The 23,824-nt window shown below is 41.9% G+C and overlaps 1 protein-coding gene across 4 annotated transcripts in view; it reads right to left on the minus strand.

Annotated features, from left to right (window-relative positions):
* Positions 1–14,780: 14,780 nt before the first annotated feature.
* The window catches only part of FBXL7 (F-box and leucine rich repeat protein 7), a 424,178-nt gene continuing 415,134 nt past the window's right edge, over positions 14,781–23,824 (minus strand). For all 4 annotated transcript variants that reach the window (XM_003932486.4, XM_074387094.1, XM_074387091.1 and 1 more), the window contains exon 4: positions 14,781–18,095. In XM_003932486.4, coding sequence (XP_003932535.1) covers positions 17,359–18,095 — 737 coding nt within the window. In that variant the 3' untranslated portion in view covers positions 14,781–17,358. The remainder of the gene's footprint in view (positions 18,096–23,824) is intronic.

The raw sequence follows: 23,824 nt of genomic DNA on the forward strand, positions 1-23,824 counted from the left end.
TCAAACCAAATTGTGGCCAATTACATCTTGACCTTGATTATAAAAATAATTGAGGGCTTCAGCTTTTACTCCTCTGTGGGAGGATACAACAGTGTGTTAGTTTGCAAGGGCTATCACTACAAAGTAGCAGAGACTGGGTAGCTGAAACAACAGAAATTTATGCTCTCATAATCTGGAAGTGAAAAGTCCAAGATCAAGGTGTCTTCCAGGTAGTTTCTCCTGAGGCCTCTTTTCCTGAGTTGTAGATAGCTGTCTTCTTGTGTGTCTTCACATGATCTTCCCTCTGTACAAGTCTATGTCCAAATTTCGTCTTCTTAAAACAATACCAGTCATACTGAACTACGGCCTACCTGAATGAACTAATTTTAACTTAATTACCTCGTTAAAGACCCTACCACTAAACACAGTCACAATCTAAAGCATTAGACATTAGGACTTCACCATGTGAATTTGGGAATGTGGGAAGACACAATTTATCCCATAATAAACAGTACCCAGGTTGACTCAGAATTCAGAAGAGGGACTCATCTGAATCACTGCATGCTGATTCCATGAATTTCAGGAAGGAATACAGGTAAAAGACAGCATTCTCCAGATACCATTGAGATCAGCCAGGAATTTTTCATATTCAGCAATGTCCCTGGAACTACTGATGATGATGATGATGATGATTTAAAGCAACAGAGCTCTTCCTCACAGTGACAGTCCTTGTGCATGTGGACCTAAGCTTTGGAGCCAGAATCAAAAATTGTTTACTGTAGGTTGAAACTATCATAATTTACCATTTAATTGAAATATAAAGAAATGTAAAAGCATTGGAGGTGGTATATAACCTTAAACATAATGAAAAACAGTCATATGAAATTCAGCAGCAGGAATAGATGCTACTAGTTATCTGGAAAAGAGCTAAAGATTATACTGTTTGGCCTTTAATTACTTTTTAGATTTCCTGGAAACAAAGGAAGATAAAAATATAATAAAGTATGTCATTTTCATGGATTGTTAAAAGAAAGCAGACAAACGTGTCTGCAGGGTAAATTTTTTCCCTGGAACTAAACCCAAGGAGAAATGTATCGTGTGAGACATTTTACAGAGAACTAAGTAAATTTAAAGTGTCAGATGTTGAATAAAGGATAGTGGATCATAAAATAAATAATTTCATCAAATACGTTTAATGAAATTTTTTTTTTTTTTTTTTTTTTTAAGATGGAGTTTCACTCTTGTCATCCAAGCTGGAGCGCAAGGGTGCGATCTCGGCTTACTGCAACCTCTGTCTCCCAGATTCAAGTGATCCTCCTGTCTTAGCCTCGTGAGTAGCTGGGATTACAGGCATATGTCACCACACCTGGCTAATTTTTGTGTTTTTAGTAGAGATGGGGTTTCACCATGTTGACCAGGCTGGTCTTGAATTGCTGACCTCAGGTGACCTGCCCTCCTCTGCCTCGTAAAGTACTGGGATTATAGGCATGGGTCACCGTGCACAGCCAAAAGTAATTATTTATAATAAAACTGTCCTGTAACTTTAGTCTTGTAAGGGGAACATTTGGCATAATTTGTTTCTTTGAGATAACAAAATTCTTAGAAAACTCACTTATTTTTGTGATGGTATGACAGTTAGTGGGAGAAAGAAACCCTGAGATACTGAGGAAGCCACCCCATTGCAGCAAAGCCCAGTAATGGGTCCTTCGACACACAATGGCATGTCTAGAAATGATCTGAGCTTAAGACTTAGCAAAATTGAATGGCTTTTCAAAAGAAAATGCAGAAATTTCTCTTTTTTTCCTTTTCATTTTATTTCTCTTCCTTTTCCTCCTCCAATCTTCCTCCTTTTCTTCTCTTAGCCTTTGAGACAGAGGGGTTAAAGAGCTGATCAATGGTGTGACTGAATAACAAAGAGCTGAATGTCTCTCAAGAATGGGATGCTGTATTTGATACAGCCACCCTCCAAGATAGTTCCCCAGTGATCTTCACCTCTTGGATTTGTGCCTTTTGTAACACTCCATACTGTATCAGGGACAGTCTGTGGAACCACCAGGATACAGCAGAAGTGATATATTCTAGTGGTCATTCCAACACAGGTCATGAAAGACCCATGGCTTCTTGCTTACCGTCTCTTGGTCCGTTGCCTGGATCACTCTGGGGAAAACTGTCAGCAGACACTGAATGAGGCTGAAAGTGGGTTCCCCAGCCCATCAGTCCTTCAGATGATGACTGCCTGGGTCACTATATTCACTGAGAGACCCTCAGTCAGGACCACCCAGCTACACTGCTCCCAATTCCTGACCCAAAGAAACTGTTAGATAATAAATGGCTGTGGCCCAGAGTGGTGGCTCACGCCTGCAATCTCAGCACTTTGGGAGGATGAGGTGGGCAGATCACAAGGTCAGGAGGTCAAGACCATCCTGGCTAACACAGTGAAACCCCATCTCTACTACAAACAAAAAAAATTAACTGGTCGTGGTGGTGGGTGCCTGTAGTCCCAGCCACTCAGGAGGCCGAGGCAGGAGAATCTTGTGAACTCAAGAGGCAGGGGTTGCAGTGAGCTGAGATAGTGCCACTGCACTCCAGCCTGGGCAACAGCACAAGACTCTGTCTCAAAATAATAATAATTATTATTTTTTTAAAAAAGATAATAAATGTTTGTTGTTTGAAATTGCCAAATGTTGGAGCAATGTGTGATCTGTAATAGGAAACTAATATCAGCATTCAATTGCAAAATTGTTTGCATTGCTATAACGCAAATACATTCTCTCTCCTGCTGAAATACCACCTTCAGAGAAGCCTTCCCTAACCATCCTGTCAGGAATAGCCCCTTTATATCCTTGGGCACACAGTCTCCCCTTAACCTCTGTAGTTCTCCTCACAGTCCTCATCACTACCAGCTATTATGTTATGCTTTTCTTTGTTTATTGTTTGTCTCTCTTTCAGCAAAGTAAATTTCACAGGGCTGTAGAATTGTCTGTTCTTTTCAAAATTTTAGAATCTGAGAAAATGCTTGACCTATAGCTGGTACTTAATAAATATTGGCTGAATAAGTTAAATGATGGACCATGTCTTTGATAACTGTTGGCTTACCAGGACTGAATTCTGGGCAGAGCAGTGCAACCAGGAGAAGCCAAGGAGGAGATGGTCAGAGGGTATCTGATGAGTGCAGGATTGGCCAGCACCCAGTGGAGGATGGCAGATGGAGGTGTCAAGCAGTCTCCATGTTGCTTTCCAGAAATTTCCTTGGTAGGAGAACTGATAGATGGTGGCAACTAATAATTTCCATAAGAAGGTTTGGTTGGGAGGTTATCTGGCTGAAGGTGAGTTTCCATAGCTTCTTCTATAAAAGACAGAAAAGCTCAAGTGTCCATATCAAAGAAAGCACTGTGATGGAGGCCTGGCTACAGTCCTTCTACATTTATCCACTCAGATTGCCAATAGGGATAGATTAGTAGACTTCCCTTCAGGAACAGCACAGAGCCTTGAAGCTTCTGTCAGGTAGATAGTGCAGGAAATGATGTCTGATTCTATTTTGTGGTCTCTGTTGATAAAGCCAGGACATGTGTCAGCTAACTTGGAGTCATCTTTGTTCTCTTTGTCTCCCAATCTGCAAGCATATCCTATTTGGTATTATCTTAAAAACATACCAGAATCTGACCACTTCTCACCATTTTCATCTTCACCAGTGTGGTCCAAACTACCCTTATCTCTCACTTGAATTGTTGCAATAGTTTTCTAGCTAGTCCCTGCTTTTTCCTGGTTTCGCTCAAGCCTGTTTCAACACAAAGCTAGAGGGTACTCTATTAAATATAAGTCAAATCATACTAGTCATTTTTGTTTATAACACCCCTACTCACTGGGGGTAAATGCCAAATTCCTTACAAGGGCACTGGACTATCACGAGCTGCTCTGATTGCCTCTGGGCTCCCACCTTCTACCATAGTGTCCCACAGGCACTCTGTCCCAGCCTTGCAGCCTCCTGCCAGCTCCTGGAACAAGCCAGGAGGTCTTTGCTCCTGCCTCAGGGACTTTGTTTTTGCCACTGTAGCTGTCTGGAATGCTCTTCCAGAAGATATCCACTTGCCTGTTCCCTCATGATATGGTTTTGCTGTGTCCCCACCCAAATCTCATCTTGAACTGTAGTTCCCATAATCCCCATGTGTCCTGGGAGGGACCCGGTGGGAAGTAATTGAGTCAGGGGGTGGTTACCTTCATGCTGTTCTTGTGATAGTGAGTTCTCATGGGATCCAATGGTTTTATAAGAGGCTTTACCCATCCTTCACTCTCCTTCTTCTCTTTCCTGGCACCATGTGAAGAAGGACATGTTTGCTTCCCCTTCTGCCATGATTGTAATTTTCCTGAGGCCTCCCCAGCTCTGTGGAACTGTGAGTCAATTAAACCTCTTTTCTTTATAAATTACCCAGTCTTGGGTATGTCTTTATTAGCAGTGTGAGAAGCGACTGATACACCTCACCTCCTGCAAGTCTTTTCTCCATGGTCACCTTTTCAGTGAAGACTTTTCTGAATGTCTTCTAAACACTAAAGTCTTTCCACACTGTACTCCTTGTTCTCCTTCTCTGCCTTATTTTGCATCATATAATGTTCTTATCTTCATTCATATACATGCATATTCTCATACATAGTCATGTTCTCACCCATATGTGCATAGATACACCTGCACATAGGTATACCCACACACAGAATGCATTTATTTTGTTTTGTCTTATCTTTCTTTAATTGACAAGTGCTTTTCAAACTTTAATCTGAAGACCCTGCTAAAATGCAGGGACTGAATTTTTTACATGCAGATATTTCTGGTTCATGGATCACACTTTGAGAAGCAAGTCTCCAGAACCGAGCTAATGCAGCAGTCACTAGACACGTGTTTGCATAAATTTAGATTATTTAAAATGCAATAAATTCTAATATTCAATTCCCCAGTCACAATAGCCATGTTTTAGGTGTTCACTAACCACATGTGACTTGTGGCTACCCTGTTGGGTGGCACAGATACAGAACATTTAATTATTACTGAAAGTACAATATGTGCTGCTCTAGCCATGTGTGACTGTTTAAATTTAAATTAATTAAAAAAATGAAATTTAAGAAGTCGGTTCTTCATTCACACTAGCCACATTCCAAGTGCTTAGTAACCACACATGGCGAGCGGTTTCTGTATTGGACAGCGGACATACAAAACATTTCTATCACCACAGAAAGTTCTGTTGGACAGGACTAAAATTGCCATAGCATATAAACTCCAGGAGGGCATGATCTTCTGTCTGTCTTGTTCCCTGATATCTCTAATGCCTAAAACAGTAAGACCCTTAAGTGGACCCTCAAGAAGGGTTTGTTGATTTGAATCAAAATGCCATTTACATTTGGTCTTTCCCCAATAGGTGGGACAGAAATTGCCCAAAGAATTTCCTCAAAGGCAGAAATTACACTTGCTTTCTGTTATATTTCCAACAGCTAGCACAAGGAAGATCACCAATAAACACTTACTGGATTGAATGTTCAGAACACTTTTAATTTTAAAGGCCCCTGAAAGATCAGTGTGTGGCAGAGTCACATGCAGGCTGAATACCTGGCTCAGGGAGAGCCCTTAGACTCTTGTCTGTGGCTTCTGTCCTCCTTTTTTGTCAGATGAGAGAGGGCTCAGGAACGGCGGCATTTGACACACTAAGAGGAAAACTGCACAAGTCAACCATGGAAATCAATCCTCTTTGTGTCTGAGAGATGCCTGAGGTCTCTGGGGTGAACTCGTTATCCAAGAAAAGTCCTTTTCCCCTTTCTGAACATTACTCCACACTTCCAGGTATGCCACTTTATATAAATGCACTTCATTCTGAGATAGCAGCAATGTGAGACTTACATGACCGCATTTCTTTCACATCTTTAGAATATTTCACATCTCTAGCCCGTTATTTATGTCTTTCCATAGTCAGATCTAACTGCTCTATCAAAAAGAAAACACTAAGAGGTAGCACATGCAAAAAATTGGTTGTGTCCTTTGGAAACTGTTTCCCTAGAAAGGCTGGCTACTTGCGATTATCAGTGGTCCTCATCCTGCTACATTTTTCCAGAAAAAAGTTCTGGCGAGAAAATTTTACGTTAATACAAAAGACACATTTCTCTACTACCACACTGGAAAAAATATCATGTTTGGCAAAGGGGAGACCATCTGAATGCCATCAATAAATACTCTCATCTTTGGTCTCAGTAACTAGAACTGAGAGAAAAAATTAGGCCGTGAAGTCCTGCCTGTGTCCTGATTCAGATTTAGCCTGATTTATCCCCTTGGCTCGCTCCTAGAGCATTTCAGTTTATTGGCTGAGTCAGACGTCTTTTTTGTCCTTTCTCCAGCACCAGTAGAATATCTTACAATTTTACTCCTTTTAGTTGGACAGACTGGCAAAATTTACAGAGATTTCAATAAAAATTGAGGGCAGATGCAGGACTCAATATTTTTGATACATATGGCTCCATCCCTGTTTTGTTCTGTGTCCTAAAGCTAACGTGTCTATTAAATCTAAATAAAACACTGAGTAAGCGAGAATTTCAGGAACACCAGAAGCTTTTGTGACATGGCATTAATGCTGGGTATTCCTCTACCAAATATTTACATACGTATGTATGTATATGTCCATCAACTTCTCATATCATATCACCTATCGATCTATCATCTATCTATCTGTCTAATCCATTTATCATCTTTTTTATACAAAAACCAGCCCCTACTATAAAATATAAATCATGGTAATACTTCCAAGGAACTTGACCCCTTAACCATTGTTGTTGTCATATCCTCTTACATAGAAATTAAATAATTCTTCCAAACATTGACACAAAATCAGTGGCAGAACCCAAAAACAAACGCTAGACTGTTAAATCCTAATGTAATAGTTAACGAACCATATCTGACCATGCTATCAAGTTAAAGACAACTCTTTCTCTTTGTGCCTGTAGCATGTTTGAGGGGAAGAGTTGGTCCATGTTTCTTGGTTAGCTCTTCTGTGATCTGTGATGGCTTAGGGTGAAAATTTAACCTAGTACAAGGCCACATAGAGGCCTTGCTGCTATGGACTTCGAATTTGAAGAGGAATACTGATGAGAGACATGAAGTTCTTATTTTAGCAAATCCCTTGGAGACATTCCAATTTCTGAGCCATGGTTAATTTGAGGACATGTGAAAGTTATTAAAGAAGTGGAGAACGAATGAACTGTTGCTCTGAAACTTCTGGTCCGTACTTTGCTCTCAGGTTGGAGTGGTGGTAGGGTTTTTGGGAAGGTTGGGAAATGGGCCTTAAGTTCTATTCTTTATTCTGTTTCTGCTAAGACAGAAGAATGGTGGCTAAAGTAGTTTTCTGGAGGATCAGGTGTTCAGATGTGCATAAATTCACGTGCATAAATCCTACTGGAATGAGCTGCTTGATCCTAACTTGAAGCAGACTCAAATTTATGCATATACTATGGTATCTTGGAATAAGATAGATAATATCTAGAGCTCGTTCACTACATTATTCCTGTGTATTTCATTCATTACAACCCAAATAAAAAGACACACAAGATTTTAAGTTATATAAAGCAGTGAGATCGGCAGGTAGTCTCATGTCATAGGCAAATTGAAATGTGAAGTTTCTAATTACAATCTTTTCAACCAAATTTGGATCACTTCCAAAATGTTATTTAATATTTTCAAAGTTCAGCTACCTGTATTTCTAATTCATTGCCGAACATATAGAAAGAATATGTTTGGGCTTAAAAAACAAAACAAAATGCCCACAAATCTCTTGCTACTGTGATAGTCTCCTTCTAACAAGTGTCATAAAGAACTTTGACACATTTCCCTACATGGCTTTTTAAAATTATTGGACATCTGTCAGAGGGCTGACCTGTAGTTTAGCCAGTTTTCAAAAGACAAGCTGATAGTCATTAATAGTTTACATGAGGGGCCTTGGATTCCAACAGGAGCAAAATTTAACATTCTAAATGCACAAGGAGCAGGAAAATTAGGAGGAAATTAAGAGTGATGAATAAACATCTACAAACAGATCATAAAATTTCTGAGGCTAAAATGCCCCTACAAATTTGTTAAACATAGTTTGGAGTTATTGGGTAATTAAGTGTCTGCATACAGTTTGGAATTCACTTGCCAGGAATGGAGTGGAATATTTCTGTGGCTTTCCAGATTCAGGCTGGTTATCTTTCCAGGATTATCTCCAGAAATGTTCTGTGTTTCTGACAAATTAAACCTCATGTTCTGACAATGGTATTTTCTGCTGGACATAGAGCAACCTATATGTTAACAATGTTCCCTGAGGAGTTCTTTGACACTACCATGGACCTGTATATGCACCATCTTCTGAAATGATGTACAGCATAAGCAGCCAATCTCAGCTAGCACAACGAATTCTTCGTCTCTAACAGAAAGAAAAAAAATAGGACCAAAATGTAAAGCACCCAAACCCCAAAATACGGGACCTAAAAATATAGACTGAAACCTGAATTTGTTTTTCATCAGTCACCACAGAGTACTCTATTGGCAGTACTATACAAATGGAAATAAATACATGAAATTTATGTGACTGGAATAAGAAATGGTAACCTTTAAAAAAAGTTTTAAAAGTTGCATTTGCTATCACCATGAGAATTACCAATACCTCTAATTTCAGCCAAAGGAAACTCCCAGGCCTTGCTTGGATCCATGCTACCTGCAAGATTTAGCATTGGGTTCCCAAGGCCAGGAGAGAGGAGCTTTGCTATGGAGCTGCTGATATAAAAATTTTGCATTGGCTGGGGGTGGTGGCTCACACCTGCAATCGTAGTATTTTGGGAGGCTAAGGTGGGCAGATCACCTGAGGTCAGGAGTTTGAGATCAGCCTGACCAACATAGTGAAACCCCATCTCTACTAAGAATACAAAAATTAGCCGGGGTTGGTGGCATGTGCCTGTAATCCCAGGTACTCGGGAGGCTAAGGCAGGAGAATCATTTGAACTTAGGAAGTTGCAGTGAGCTGAGATCATGCCATTGTACTCCCCTTCGGCGACAGAGTAAGACTTCGTCTCAAAAAACAAACAAACAAAACACAACAATGACAAAAAGTTTTGCATCATTCAAAAAATCTGATAGAAACAATTACTTTTCTCCTTGGCTAGAACAAGTTATTGGCTGTGAAGAATAAGTCATCAGGCTGGGTGTGGTGGCTCACACCTTTGATCCTAGCACTTTGAGAGGCTAAGACAGGTGGATTGGCTGATCACAGGAGTTTGAGGTTAGCCTGGGCAACATGGCAAAACTCCATTTCTACGAAAAATACAACAACCTAGGTGGGTGTGGTGATGCATGCCTATAGTCCCAGCTACTCAGGAGGTTGAGGCATGAGAATTGCTTGAACCCAGGAGGTGGAGGAGGTTACAAGGAACCAGGGTCATGCCACTGCATTCCAGCCTGGGCAACAGAGTGAGACTCTGCCTCAAAAAAAAAAAAAAAAAAAGATTAGTCATAAGTGCCCTTAGCCCACACAAGGCCAGGGAGTGAAGTTAAAAGAAACAGAAATGCTCAGCACCTGAGAATGTGTGGGTTTTCTTTTATAAATGCAAAATGAGTCGTTACATAACAGGATCGCCTTTAAGATCATCTTGCCACTTGCTTTTGGGATTAAGCACAAGTTTTAAAAGAAAAGGAGATTAATGCTCTCCCGTGGCAGTGTTTGCATTTCTCACTGCCTTCCTGTGTGTGATATTTTTAAAAGAAACATTACACACAGGAGCCCCCAGGCGAAGGTACCAGGGAAAAAATGCCAGCTTGGAAATCCGGAGGAGATTCTGTTTCTCATTATGTGAGTGAGAGGTCATTATTTGAATGTTTCTTTTTCTCTCTTTTTTTCTGTAAGTCTACAACCTCTTGATCTCTAGCCCTCCAGCACGTCCATGGTAATTATTCTTTGGGTGTTTTAAAATTAGTAAAGGAGAGAAGAGCCAACAGGAGTCCCACGGCCCTGAGTAGCTAATGGAAAGACTTTACAGCCCCTGTGCCATTCACACAGATCCACCGTGTCGTAAATCACGTATTTGCCTGTGTGGTTGTAAAAAGAACAAGAGAAATGGTCTGAGTGCTCCCTCTCTGGTTCTTCTACTCAAGCAAAGATTTGTTGGGCAAAATAATTTCTTCAGGGACTTTACCAAGTGGCAATGGAGTATGAAAAACCAGCATCTGCCTATTTTTAAGGGGTGAGATTGCAGAAGTGAGGAATTGTACAGTTGAAATCTAGGGCAGTTGTGTAGTTACTCTGGAAGTATGTTAAATGTAAAATTGTGCCAAGGTAATTCTATCTACGTGGTCGCTGTCTCCAAAAGAAAGGCTTTGAGAGGAACTAGAGAAAGCTATGTATCAGTTGGGACAGTTTCGTCCCACGATTTACTTTCTCATAAATGAAAAGGGCCTTGATAAGTTTGTTTAAATTTTATGTAAACATCCGTGAAGAATACACTCAGGATGTAAAACCTGTATTTTTAAAAAAGTTGTATTTATGGAGGGTGGCTGTGTTCATCAGTGGTTGAAAGAAGACTGGGGAAAAAGGAAGTAGTAATTACTGGCTAATCTTTGTAATTAGCAATTCTTTCTCCTGTATCTTTGCATGTCTCTCTGGACAGAGGGTTAATGAGCCTACTCAGATTCTGGGAGACTCTTGGGGCCCTCAAAAGTCACAAGGATTATGGACCTTGACTGCAGAGAACAGGATTTAAAAGCCTTCCTTTCTCTCTCTGTCTCTTGCACATCCTAATGGCTGTTACTGTTTAGTTTATTATTACTGTGGGCAGATAATTTCACATTCATAACGCTGATGGAATCTGAGGTTTCAAAGAACTCTTCCTCAGTGAATTGGCAAGGAAAATTCATTTCTTGGCAATGTTAAAGGCTATTTCATTAATCTGACTTGAGCCACAGTGTATTTTGAAAATTATTGACACAGTCTAGTTTTTAGTAAAGGAACATGGTAAATTCAGGAACCTCAGTTATTCTGATAACTCCCATCACAAGTATATAGCAAACAGAGTGGCATCCAAGAGCATCCATGTGGGCTGAAAAAAATCCAAAGATTACTGACGGAAGGAGTTCCTATAGCCCTCTCTGAGCAAGATTCTGGAAAATCATGACTGTAGGTTCATATACACCCACACGTGCACACAATACGTGTGAGCACATGTATGTACACACAGGGATTAATCTTTGGGAATGCCAGGCAGGGTGGCTCACGCTTTAAATTCAAGCACTTTGGGAGGTTAAGGTGGGGAGATTGCTTGAGGCTAGCAGTTTGAGGCCAGCCTGGGACGTGAGGAGACCCCCGACTCTACTAAAAAAAACATAGATAACCCAGAGTGGTGGCAGGTGCCAGTGGTCCTAACTACTCAAGAGGCTGAGGCAGGAGTATTATTTGAGCCCAGGAGACAGAGGTTGCTGTGAGCTGTGATTGTACCACTGCCTTCCAGCCTGGACAAAAGAGTGAGACCCTGTCTCAAAAAATAAAATACAAGCTGTGGGAAGACACTAACTAGAACAAAACAACCTGCCATGTTTTCACATGACCAACATAAGGCAACGACAATGTTAACCTAGAGTTAGTATAGCTAATGTTTTGATAATATTAACCTCTAGTAGAGATAAATTATTTCACTAACCTTATTACATATTTTTCCCTGAGTAGGCTCCATGTACTCCATTTTGGATGTTAAAAAGCATCACTCCTCCATGCCCACCTTCTCTGAATTTATAAAACCCAGCTCAAGGGTCTTCTCTAAGAGATGACCCTAAGCCTTGTTCTTCTCTCCCAATAACGTACTGAACATTATTTCTTTAGTAAGTGCCATCAGGGCAGAACTACCAGTGACAAAATAGTATCTGCCATCACTTAAGTGATTAATAAATACTTACTGGATGAACGAATGTTGTCATATTCTTGTTTATATTCCACTCCTCCATGCTAAATTATTATAGAACATTACTGTTACTTGATTGGAGTTTCTTTAGGGTAAAGATATTGCATTTGTTTACCCAGAACTTATCATAGAACCTGGCATAGAGTAGATGGTCAATCAATCATTGTTAAAGATTTTTAAAAAAGCAATTGGCACTTCTTGGGCATCCTTTGTGTGTGAATGATTGACATTTCTAGTCATCATCATATGCTGATCATCACATGGGCCAGGATAAAATTTGGATATGCTGATTTCATCAAGTAAAATTTAGTGGTTCAAGGGCTGCAAAGACAAACATTCTACAACATAGAAATGACTAGTTTGGAAACATTTAGGTCAAGAATTTTAAAAATGACCCTTTAAGTCCTTCCTAAGACACCTGGATGATGCTGATTGCTTGTACTTGAGCAATAACGTAGAGATAGTAGGCTGCCTTCCTGAATAGTCCATTTGATCAGCATCTGAGATGTGGACACTTCCTAGGATAGCTCTGCAGGAGAAACTGTTCTGTTGACAGGCAAGGATTGTGCCTTGCCCAATTCCCAAATGGAGATGTTTTTGCATCCTGTGTGTTTTAAAATGCAGACTGATCTACTAACTTGCGAGGGTAAAAAGGATCCTACAAGATGGACCTGTGGCTTTAGGAGATAATGATGCTCTCAAAGAAAGAAGGAGGAATAACCATATACTAGTTGACTCTGGGATGCAGTGTCCCCAGTCCAAGTGTCTATGAGAATATTTCTTTTTGTGTGTGTGTGATGGAGTTTTGCTCATTACCCAGGCTGGAATGCAATGGTGCAATCTCGGCTCACTGCAACCTCTGCTTCCTGGGTTCAAGCAATTCTCCTGCCTCAGCCTCCCAAGTAGCTGGAATTACAGGTGCATGCCACCACACAGAGCTAATATTTAATATTTTTAGTAGAGAAGGGATTTCACTATGTTGGCCAGGCTGGTCTCAAAGTCCTGACATCAGGTGATCCACCTGCCTTGGCCTCCAAAAGTGCTGGGATTACAGGCAGGAGCCTCCATGCCCAAGCAGAGAGTATTTCTTATTTTGGGTAAATGATTTTTGCTCACCTGGCGGTTATCTGAATGAGGCTTGACCGAGTTGCTCTTTGGCAAAGTGGAGCTGTGTTTAGGCAAGTCTTGGTGACAGCATGGACATCCACTGTGGACAAATAATGATGGGCACCCCTGCTACCCCCACACCCCTCTCCACTGCAGAAGAACAGCTTCTGGTGTGTAGATCAAAAAGCAAGAAAAGCAAGAGAAAAACTAAATTGGTGTCACAGATTTTCTTTGTGAACATTCTCACTGCAACATTTACCTAGTCTTTCACTCTTTCTCCCTGTTCCACTGTCTATTCAGCATTTCTTCCAATTAGCTTCTCTCTGAACTAATCATGATTGCCAGCTATTGAACAAATGCACTACTTTTGGTGACTTCCTTGTGATAATTTAGACACAGTAAGCACTTTTATTTTATTACTTTTTTCCCTGATAAATATTCAATCCTCTTTTTTCATTTTGCATGCTCTCGATATCAAACTTCCTGAAAACTTTTTTTCTAATTAAGTCTGAATAAATGTCAGCTTAAGAAGCCATGAACCTCAAGGGTGAATGCATTTTACTTACTTCTAGACTTATTCCAGGATCTTGACAAGAACTGCATGGTGTATTCTCCAATTAATGTTGCAAGGCATTTAAGGATCCTATTGGTTTATGTGAGAGTTGTTTAAGCAGATAACGCAGAATGGGAAGAAGATCAAAGACAAGTACATTTAAAATTAATATCTCTTTAACACCTCTTTGCTTGCTAAGGAGGAAGTTCCCCATTCGTCTATCAGCACTTGCTTTTTGCCAGATTGATTTCTCAGATGGAAAGGTTTGGGTGGGGAGGAAGGGATTTGACATTTTACTTTTTCCAACTGTCTTAGGTTTCCATCTTCTCCTTCCGGCTTCCATGAGGATGGTGCAAAATAACTGCAGTTTTGCCATTAGAAGTAACAGTACTCTAAGACACTTAAAAAAAATTAAACAAGGAATGCTCAGCATAATTTTGATGTTTCCTCCAACGTCTGTAACCAGTGCCATGGTAAATATATTCAGGTCCTTAGTCCTTCATAATTCTGAAATCCAGAAAGCTCTGAAAAACATAAAAGTTTTTTTTGTTATGTATGGTATAAATTAATTTGCTGACAAAACCGGACCTCAACTGATGCAAGACTAATTATAGTCAATAGTAATCTCACATTGTGTGACTATTCAGATCTGTTGCTGCAGAAAAATTAATATGTCTGGTTCAGGGTCCCAGTCTCTGACGTAGTTATTACAAGACCCACCATAGATACATTTTTATTTTTTGGAGACAGTCTTGCTCTGTTGCCCAGGCTAGAGTGCAATGATACGATCTTGGCTCATTGCAACAGCCACCTCCAGATTCGAGTGATTCTCCTGCCTCAGCCTCCCAAGGAGCGGGAACTACAGGAGTGTGCCACCATGTTTGGCTAATGTTTGTATAACCAAATATGGAGAATTATGAATTCTAAAATACATCTGGCACAGGCTTTGGGTTAAGAAATTGAAGACTTGAACTATACTGAGAAGGTAATAGTTTTTCACTTACCTGCCAATTTTAAGCCAAAATCATTGGTCCAAAGGAGATGAGAAAACCATGGGTGTATCTTCAGGTAGGCAACCGTGGCAGTGACCTGGCTTGCTCTGTCCTTCAAAGAATGTTTTCTGCATGCTTTTGAGTGCCCCCAACCAAACAGCACTCTCTTCTGGCAAGATTATTAAAAATGAAGCTGAGGCTGATTACGAACATATTGCTTTATTTCTTGGTGGTAGTAAATTAAGGCTTTCTAGATTCATACAGCACGCAGTGATTTGAACATTAGAATTAAAAAAAAAATGAGCATTCAGTTTAGCAGAACCAGGAAGGAAGCAATGTTTTAAAACAGATAAATTTCCTAGTGAGGCCTTTGGCTTGGTCTCTAAAAGTCTGCTGAGCTGTTTCCCTGGTAACCTCCGTCACAGATTCCCACCCCAAGGGAGAATGGAATGGATAAAGAGGAGACGGAAGAAAGGAGAAACTGGCAAGATGGTATGTGCTGGGCAATCAGTGTGAACAGTGGCTTTGTCTTATGCTTGGAAGACAGTTTTGGTGATGTGGTCAGGGATTCATTATCTGAACCTCCCTGCTCATTCTCAGAGTAGTAAACCAGCTCACTCTGGGGCCAAGGATTAGGGACAATCTTTGGTGACATCCAAATCCTGAAACTTCAAATAGGGTCACAAGTCATAGAGCTGAAGAATGCTACCTTCAACTCCTTTCATGATTCTAAACTCTGTGGCCATCACCTGTCCTAGATAAACAATTCATTTCCCCATGGCACAGAGCCTTGATTGCACCTGTAAGTTGATGATGTTGATTGATGGGAGGCCATGTTTCACATGATATATGAAAGAAACCTCCTGGGCAGATGCCACCTCATCACCTCTCCTTCTCCACAGAAGACGACAGTACGCACAGGAGCCTACAGTGTGAGTGCAGTTGTCAAGGGTTTTTACGTTTGACGAATTCACCATAATTGGCTTGGAGATGCAGAGGTTCTGTGTTTGGATAATGGGCATTTTGAGAAGGAAATAAATGAGGTGTTTCACCCGTAATGAAGGCAGGGCTTGGCTAGAGAATAATTTGGGGAAAGGTCATGTGTTTATTAACAAAAGACAAGTGAATTTCATGAAAACGAAAAATGAAATTTCTTCTGGCTATCTGACTTCACACAAATCAGGGTAGCATATAGATTTCTATCCAAATAAGATCATTTAAAATTTCATCCATTTAACATCCATGTCTTGTAATGATTTTAATGTTTCATTCTAAGGGTCTGGTTGGTGGACCAGAGTCTAAGTCATCTCAATGTGTTGTTCCCTCTTCCACTCATCTGACATTTTTGAGTGAACAGAATTGAAACACCTGGAAGTCCGCTTTGCATTCTTTGATGGAAAACATGCAGACAGCCACGGAGGAGGCATACAAGGTGGCAGTCTGCACAATTAAACACTTACAAATGTAACCCCAATAGGCTTCATGTGATGAAGTCTGGATGCATAAAGAAATAAATAGATGAGAAGAGGCCAAATGCAATCTGAATGGCAAAAACCTGGGGCGTCTGTCTCTGCCAGCTGTAGGGCAGATGTGCCTGATACATGCCAGGTGTGCAAGAAGAGGGATTAGAAAAACTTTTGAGGACATGCGTTCCCTTGGGTCTTGCTTGTTAACTAAAAATTGTGAGGATCTTTCCACCAATTTGAAAGCACTGAGAAAAAGCAACTGATGGGGGGATCTGGGCTTTGCTGTGATTAGGCATGCTGGCGCCTCGCTAACATGCTGTGGATGGAGGAATGCAGAAAGCATTTGTGCAAGGAAACGACAGCATCCAGCCTGGCAAAAGAGGATGTGAGGAGGTGGGAGAGGAAACTCACACTGAAACACACAGGTAAGTGGGTGATTTGCAGCCAAAGGGCATACAGGGCCCTTTGTGCACTGATGCTGTCACTGCACAATCTCCTGAAATCACGACCACAGAAATCAATTCTCCTGGAAGAGGGAGATGCCTGGGAGCTCTCTGCCAAGGTGTGTCCGTGTATGGGTATCTCTGTTCCTTCAGTGCTAAAGTGGACATGAAGCTAATCTTTGAGCTGTATGACCTCTGATTCAGTGCTGGAAGCTGCAGCCCAGAGCAGCAAAGTGCTTTGGCCAAGGTCACAGTCATTGGCAGAGCTAGTCACTGGCAGAGCTGGAGGAAGAATGCAGGTCTCCCCCCAGCTGTTTGCTGTAATAAAATTTTTAAGAAGGTATGAAAAGTATTTTGCCTATGCAAAGTGCTATGATACTGAGGTGACCAGAAAGTGCATGGGTATGGGGTTGAAGAGGGTGACTTAGGTCAATGAAGCAGTTTAGAGAGGAGTCTGGAGAGCTTTGTGATTCTGATGATAGGTCCTTGGAACGGAGGGTGTGGCCTTAGAGAGGGGTGTGGAACTGTCGGGGTGTGACCTGTATGTGAGAGAAAGGTGGCCTTGGGGGCATGACCGGGAGAGAGTAAGCGCCTTGCTCAAGGCACCGCGATCCGCCTGCAGAAATACATCTTTTGGGAGAAGAGAAACTGCCTACAAATGACCTGTCCAAAATGCCTGTTTGCCTTGCTTCGTTTCTTTGACCTCTGTTGCCCATGAGAAATGAGAAAAAAAATAAAGGCCAGATTCTCAATAACCTTCCTGGAAGAAAGAGCTGTTACGAGTGGGTGTCGATGCTTACATACGCTGCTTTTAAAAAACATTTGCTTTGTTCAGGTTTGTGTGAAAACAACGCCGGATAAACTCTGTCCCTTCAGAAGAAAGCCGGGTTGGTGTGCTCGATGACGCAGCGCTTGCAGTGGCGTTTGACGAAGCGCAGGGCCTCCACGGAGACCTCGCAGTCCTGGACATTCAGCGTCTGGAGGTCGAAGCAGTTGGCGGCCACGATCTGCAAGCCCTGGCCGGTGATGCTCTCGCAGGACTTGAGGCTGAGCCGCTTGAGGTTGAAGCAGTTCAGGGCCAGGCACTCCAGGCCGGTGTCGGATACCAAAGGGCATTTGCCGATATCCAGGGACTTGAGTTTGGTGCAGTTCTTGGCGAGGTACTCCACGCCGTGGTCCGTGATGCCCTCGCAGCCCCTCGCGTTGAGGTAGCGCAGCTTGCTGCAGTACTTGGCCACATAGCGGATGCCCACGTCGGTGACCCGGCCGCAGTGCGCGATGCTCAGGTACCGCAGGCGGGACTCCAGCTTGGCGATCTCCCGCAGGCCGAAGTCGCTGACGAAGCGGCAGTCGCTGACGCTCAGCTCCTTGATGGAGGCGCAGTAGATGACCAGGTAGCGCAGGCCCTCGTCGGTCAGGCGGACGCAGCGACGCAGGTACAGGTGGGTGAGCTGCGTGCAGTGCGCCGCGATGGTGTGCAGGCCTTCGTCCTCCAGCACGAAGCAGTCCGTCATGTCCAGGTAGCGGATGGAAATCTGTTTGCCATGCAAGGGGGACAGTTTAATGGAGGCCTCCCGGGTCAAGCTGATGCAGGTCACTTTGGAGCACCCTGCACAAAGAGACAGAACACAGGCTCAGAGCAACCTGCGAGCAGCAGCGGAGGCTCGCCCGGAGATGCCCTGGGGGATTTCTGCCCCCGGCACCAGTGCGAGTCTGAGGTTGACCTTACCCCTTTTGGGAAAGTAGAAAAGTTCCTTTTTAAAGGTTTCTTTCTTGTTAAAGAAGATGCGTTTTAATAACTTTGTTAAGCCCTGTCCTATGTAGCTGTTAGACATGCCATGCTTACAGGCATGTAGTACATTCTATGTCCTTGTACTTTAACCAAGATGTCTGGGCTGAACGTGCTCACAGTCATGTCCCGGCTCTCCATTGCTTTGACCTGTTTAAAAAAGTTTTAAGTTGTTAGCGAATAGGATTTTGGTTTAGATCGTGAGGTTTGGCTCCAGCTAACTGAGATCAGACACAGCAGTAAGGATGACCCCAAATGCGTAAGGAATAAATTTGTGTGTTTTCCTTTGTTCATTGTACTCTCATGGCAAGATGGCTAGTGAGGGTAACCTTCTTGCAGTCCAGGAAGTAAAAATTGCGTTGCTGAAAGATCCTTTGTCTCAGCGCTAACTTTTCTATGCGGCACCGAGCATCTATTTCCAATACCCTTGCTCTCTTAGTCTTTATAGAGAAGAAAATCAAGAATGGGTTCCCCATTTTTATCTGATTTTTTTTTTTTTTTTTTTTTTTTTTTTTTTTTTTTTGAGACAGAGTCTTGTTCCATTGCTAGGCGCCAGGCTGAAGTGCAGTGGCGCCATCCCGGCTCACTGAAACCTCCACCTCCCGGGTTCAAGCAATTCTCCCGCCTTAGCCTCCTGAGTAGCTGGGACTACAGGCGCATGCCACCATGTCCAGCTATTTTTTGTACTTTTAGTACAGATGTGGTTTCACCTTGTTGGCCAGGATGGTCACGATCTCTTGACCTCATGATCCACCCGCCTTGGCCTCCCAAAATGCTGGGATTACAGGCGTGAGCCACTGTGCCCGGCCATTTATCTGATTATTTTACTACATTATTTTGATTGTCTGGGCTTAAGGGGATTGGATCAGAAAGACCATGGTTCCAATTCCTGATCCATCCCTACTTGCCTGACATTTAGCAAATCAATCCTTCTGAGTATTTCCTTTGTCTGAAAACAGGGACCATGCCATTCCCTGGGAGGCAGCTGGGACGGAGAAATGAGAGAATGTGCGTCAATACCTTGCCTTGGCCCCGGAAAGTTCCAGGAGCTCAGTAAATGTCAGTTCTTGACCTGCCATGGTTTGGAATCTCCCTGGTCCAAAGTGAGATATGAATGACAAAGCTTGGGCATGACCTTGGTATGGCAGAAAGAGCACTGGGTTGGGAGTCACACCTGGTTCAGGCAGGAGGCTTCACGTTGCTGCTTCTCAGAACTCTCCTCTATGCAATGGGAATGAATAGGTGATGAGCCGACACTTCAGATTTAATGAGGATGCAATGAGAAAACAGATATGCATGTGCTCTGAAAACTCTATGGGAAATGAATATATTAGTCTAGCAGGATGACCTGTCAATTGAACAGATCTTCTGAGTCAATTCAACCTGTTTTAGCTGAGGAAGAACAACTATGTTGTCTGGATTATTGCTGTAGCCCTTGAACTAGACTCCGTTCCCTGCCCTTAGCTCCTACAGTCAATTCCCCTCACCTTTATCTGGCAGAGGCATCCTGGAAAACGGTTCGAAGCATGCCCCTATGCAAAGCCTCGGGATGGCGCCCGTTCACTCCAAGTTTAAAATCCAGAGTCTAACAGGGCTCCCAAGGTTCTGCACCCCAGGGCTCTCTGATGACGTCATTCCTCCAACCATACTGGCCTGCTTGCCATCTCCCAGACACAGCAAATGCTCTCCAGCTTCTGAGCACTGGAAAGGTCTTCCCTTAACCCTCCCCACTTTCCTAGGTCTCAGAGCCAATCTCAGTTTATTGAAAACTTTGTCCCCAACCACGCTTGTATAAACTAGCATCCCCTGCCTTCCTCCCCTTTATTTTCAGGAGTCTTTATCCCTGGATGGCATTATATATTTATTTGTTCACTTATTTATTTGCTGTCTCCACAGTCTGGACTGTTAAGTTCTGAGAAAAGGGACTTGGGGCTGTTCACTGCGGTCTCTCACAGTCCTTGTTCATAGCTGGTGCTAAATATCTGTTGAATGAATGAATGAGTGGTTTATAGAGGGAAGAGAGTCTTCTATAAGAGGACCAGATGAGATCACCCAACTTCCAACATTTAAGTGTCTTCAGAACGCTGACCTTGGCTGAAGTATTCCTACATTGAGGAACAGTTGTCTGTTTTATAGGTAATAATGTCTTTTACTTGTGTTGAACCATGGAGTTTACAAAGGGCTTTTATAAAGATTTTCTTACCTGATTGTTAGAACAATATTAATTCTCAGGAAAGTATCTTTAAATGCCTCTCTAAACATCATCTCTAATCTCCTAAAAGCATATGTGTGCATAAATTATGTATGTCTATACTATATATAACAATTTATATTTTTATATATAACATATGGAACACTCATTTCATTGGATATTTAAGTTCCCTATATACTTTATAAAAACAGGTACAGTATATTTATAGTATATTAATATAAATAATATCTATAGTCTGTACACATTAGGGTGGTGTAAAAGTAACTGTAGTTTTTACAATTAAAATGGCAAAAACTGGCTGGGTGTAGTGGCTCATGCCTGTAATAGCAGCACTTTGGGAGGCCCAGGTGGGTGGATCGCTTGAGCCCAGGAGTTTGAGACCAGCCTGGGTCTCATGGCAAAATCCTGTCTCTACTAAAAATACAAAAATTAGCCAGGCATGGTGGCACACGCCTGTAATCCCAGCTATTTGGGAGGCTGAGGCATTAGAATCACCTGAACTTGGTAGGCGGAGGTTGCAGTGAACCAAGATCGCATCACTGCACTCCAGCCTGGGTGACACAGCAAGACTTGATCTCAAAATAAATATATAAGTAAATAAAAATAAAAAGACAAAAACCGTGATTACTTTTGCACCAACCTAGTATTTTATAAATAAATGCATATTAATATATATTCCCTTTTACTATGAGGCTGTATATGTATTTTTCATTTTCTCTGCTCGTCTCAAATCTCCTGGGCAGTTCTACAGCTAGGTGCCTCATTTCGGACACTCTGCACCTTGGCTGTATCACAAATATCCAAGGCTTCCCGGCAGCCTCACAATAGTGCTAGGGAGGACCTTCCTTCCGCCTCCTGGAGGATGCTGGGAAACTCCTATACACTCAGGCCCTGGGAATAATGAGGTTCAAAGGCCAAGTGCTACTAAGTCGAGGAATTTCAGGAAGGAGTGAACCACACTCCAACCACGGAGAACAAAAATGCAGCTTGTCAGAGGCAGGTCGCACTGTTCCAGTGGGCTTTGTGGTTTTGCAAAAGGTGGTTAGTTCCTTTTAGCTTTGAAACTTCCCTTGGTTTTGAGTTTGTTTCTTGAGGCTGACTGTAATCCTGCTGGCACTGAATTTGCGTGTCTATGGTAGTGATTGGCCATCTGTGATGCCCATAAAGACACTTCATTTTTGAGGATCATATGATAACCTTCGCTCTTAAACTCTTAGTTCTAGTTTCCTTTCTTTAAAAAATAGCAAAATCTGCTGCACGCCAGAAAAAATTATATTATTTGGTCCAGGAAAAATGCATAACTTGCTTTTGAAACTGAATTCCAAATTTAATGAAATACTTGTTTACTTCAGGTTTTCTAAAGAGACTATTTTATAGAATTGTGTTATTTTAGATCAATAATTTCAGCTTTTAGGTTTTACCCAAACTCTTCCAGATTTGCTGGTTTGGGTTGGAAAGAAAGTAAACTTGTTCATGGCTCAGTAGGTATTATTTATGACTAGTTCACAAATTCATTCGTTATAGACATGGAGAGAACCTTAGAAATCATCCAAAATAAACATCATTTTTTAAAGATGAAGCATCACAGGCTCAGTGAGATTATATGACTTGTACACTCAGACTACAGATAAGTTTCTTGACTCCTCATTCCAAGGCTTCAATTTAGAAAGGGAGGTAAGAAATAACTGTGATGTATCATAGAGTTGATACATGACACAAGAGATGTACTGTAGAAAATGAAGTGAACCTTCAGACACCAGTGACCCAGAGGTCTTTGGAAACCTGGAAGCCACCACAGTATGATGTCTTAAGGGATCCTTGAAAGAGAGAAATAATTTGGATGCATAGACGTGGAGTGAAAAACAATGTGTATACAAATTAATAGATATAGAACCCAGGTAGCAAGATAATAGATTAATTCCAGAGAAAGGAAAGCAAGGGGAAAGTCCATAGGAGGGTTGGGGTGACCATGAGGTGAAACTCAGGGTGTCTGAAAGGATTTAATCAAAACCAAGGCAAGAATGGTCTGTTGGGGCCTGTTTTGACATCTAGGGCAGGGTATAGACAACGTAGGTTGAACAAATCTGTGGGGTTTCTTCGATTAATTCCACATTTCATTCAGCTTTCACAAATATGCTATTTATTACTACTTCCTTTCAACCTCTTCTGGGGTGTCAGATGGTTAAGTCAATGAAGAACAGCTACTGACTTCCAGGCAGGTTAATAACAAGGACAATACAACCATGACAACAGCAGCTGTGATTTAGAGTGCCTACCTCATGGTTCTCATCAGAGCACGTGTTTAAGAGCTTAACTCTCAACTCATTTAATCCTCCCAACCATCTCATTTTTACCGATGAGGAATTTTTAACGATTGCACTACAGCTTCCTAAATGCTTGCTTAGGGTGTTAGCAAAAGGGAACTTTAAACCTTTTAGAGGCCAAAATGATCCTTTAAAGCTTTGACACCCTTCTGTTCACTGAATTACAATGTCATAAAGTGCAAAAATAAAATATGACATATTTCTGTCCTTATAAAGCTCAAATCTCATCATGAGTTGAGAGAAACGAATCTGGAAATAAACACCCAATTGCAAGCCCATCAATGCTCTAGCTTTCTGTGCTCAAAAGGCAGACACCCAGAAAAACCCCTTTGCTCACTTGGGGCGAGGAAGGGAAGGCTACATTCAGAGGGATGCCTGACTGGAGCTTAAACAAGGAAAAGTCTGTTCAGAGAGTTCTCAAGGAGGGGCAGTGGGCAGAGGAGGAAGAGGCACATAAGCCAGAGCGGCATGCATACAACACTGCATGCACAGACAGCATGTGTTTGGGGACATGCAGATCAGATGGTTCTACAGAAGGGGACACTGAGTGTATGCAGAAAAGGGATGAGATTTGCACCTAAGAAGAGCACCTTATGAAGGCTCTTACATGCTCTGTGGAGGAACTTGAATTTTTCTTGTAGGTCATAGGTAGCAATTATTGGAGACTTCATGCAGGAAAGTGAATGTTTAGACTTGCAGTTTGAAACAACTCCTCTGGAGGCAATGGAGACGGGTAGAGGGAGGAATGGTTGGGGACGCCTGCATCCAGACAGGCAGAGAGAAATGAACTCAAGGAACTGGAGAAGTCCAGTCACCTGACCAGGATTCTACTGGTTGGGTAGGATTAGGGGGAGAAACAAGGATGATTCCAGGTCTCCAGTTAAAGAGGTTCTTTCTGAAGCAGCATCATTTTTAACACTCACAACATTGTATATTTTGAAAACTGGTTGAACAAACTTATGGGTTTCTTCAGTTAATTCCAGATTTCATTCACCTTTCACGAATATGTTCTT

Source organism: Saimiri boliviensis, chromosome 1 (assembly GCF_048565385.1).
Source record: "Saimiri boliviensis isolate mSaiBol1 chromosome 1, mSaiBol1.pri, whole genome shotgun sequence".
Lineage (NCBI taxonomy): Eukaryota > Metazoa > Chordata > Mammalia > Primates > Cebidae > Saimiri > Saimiri boliviensis.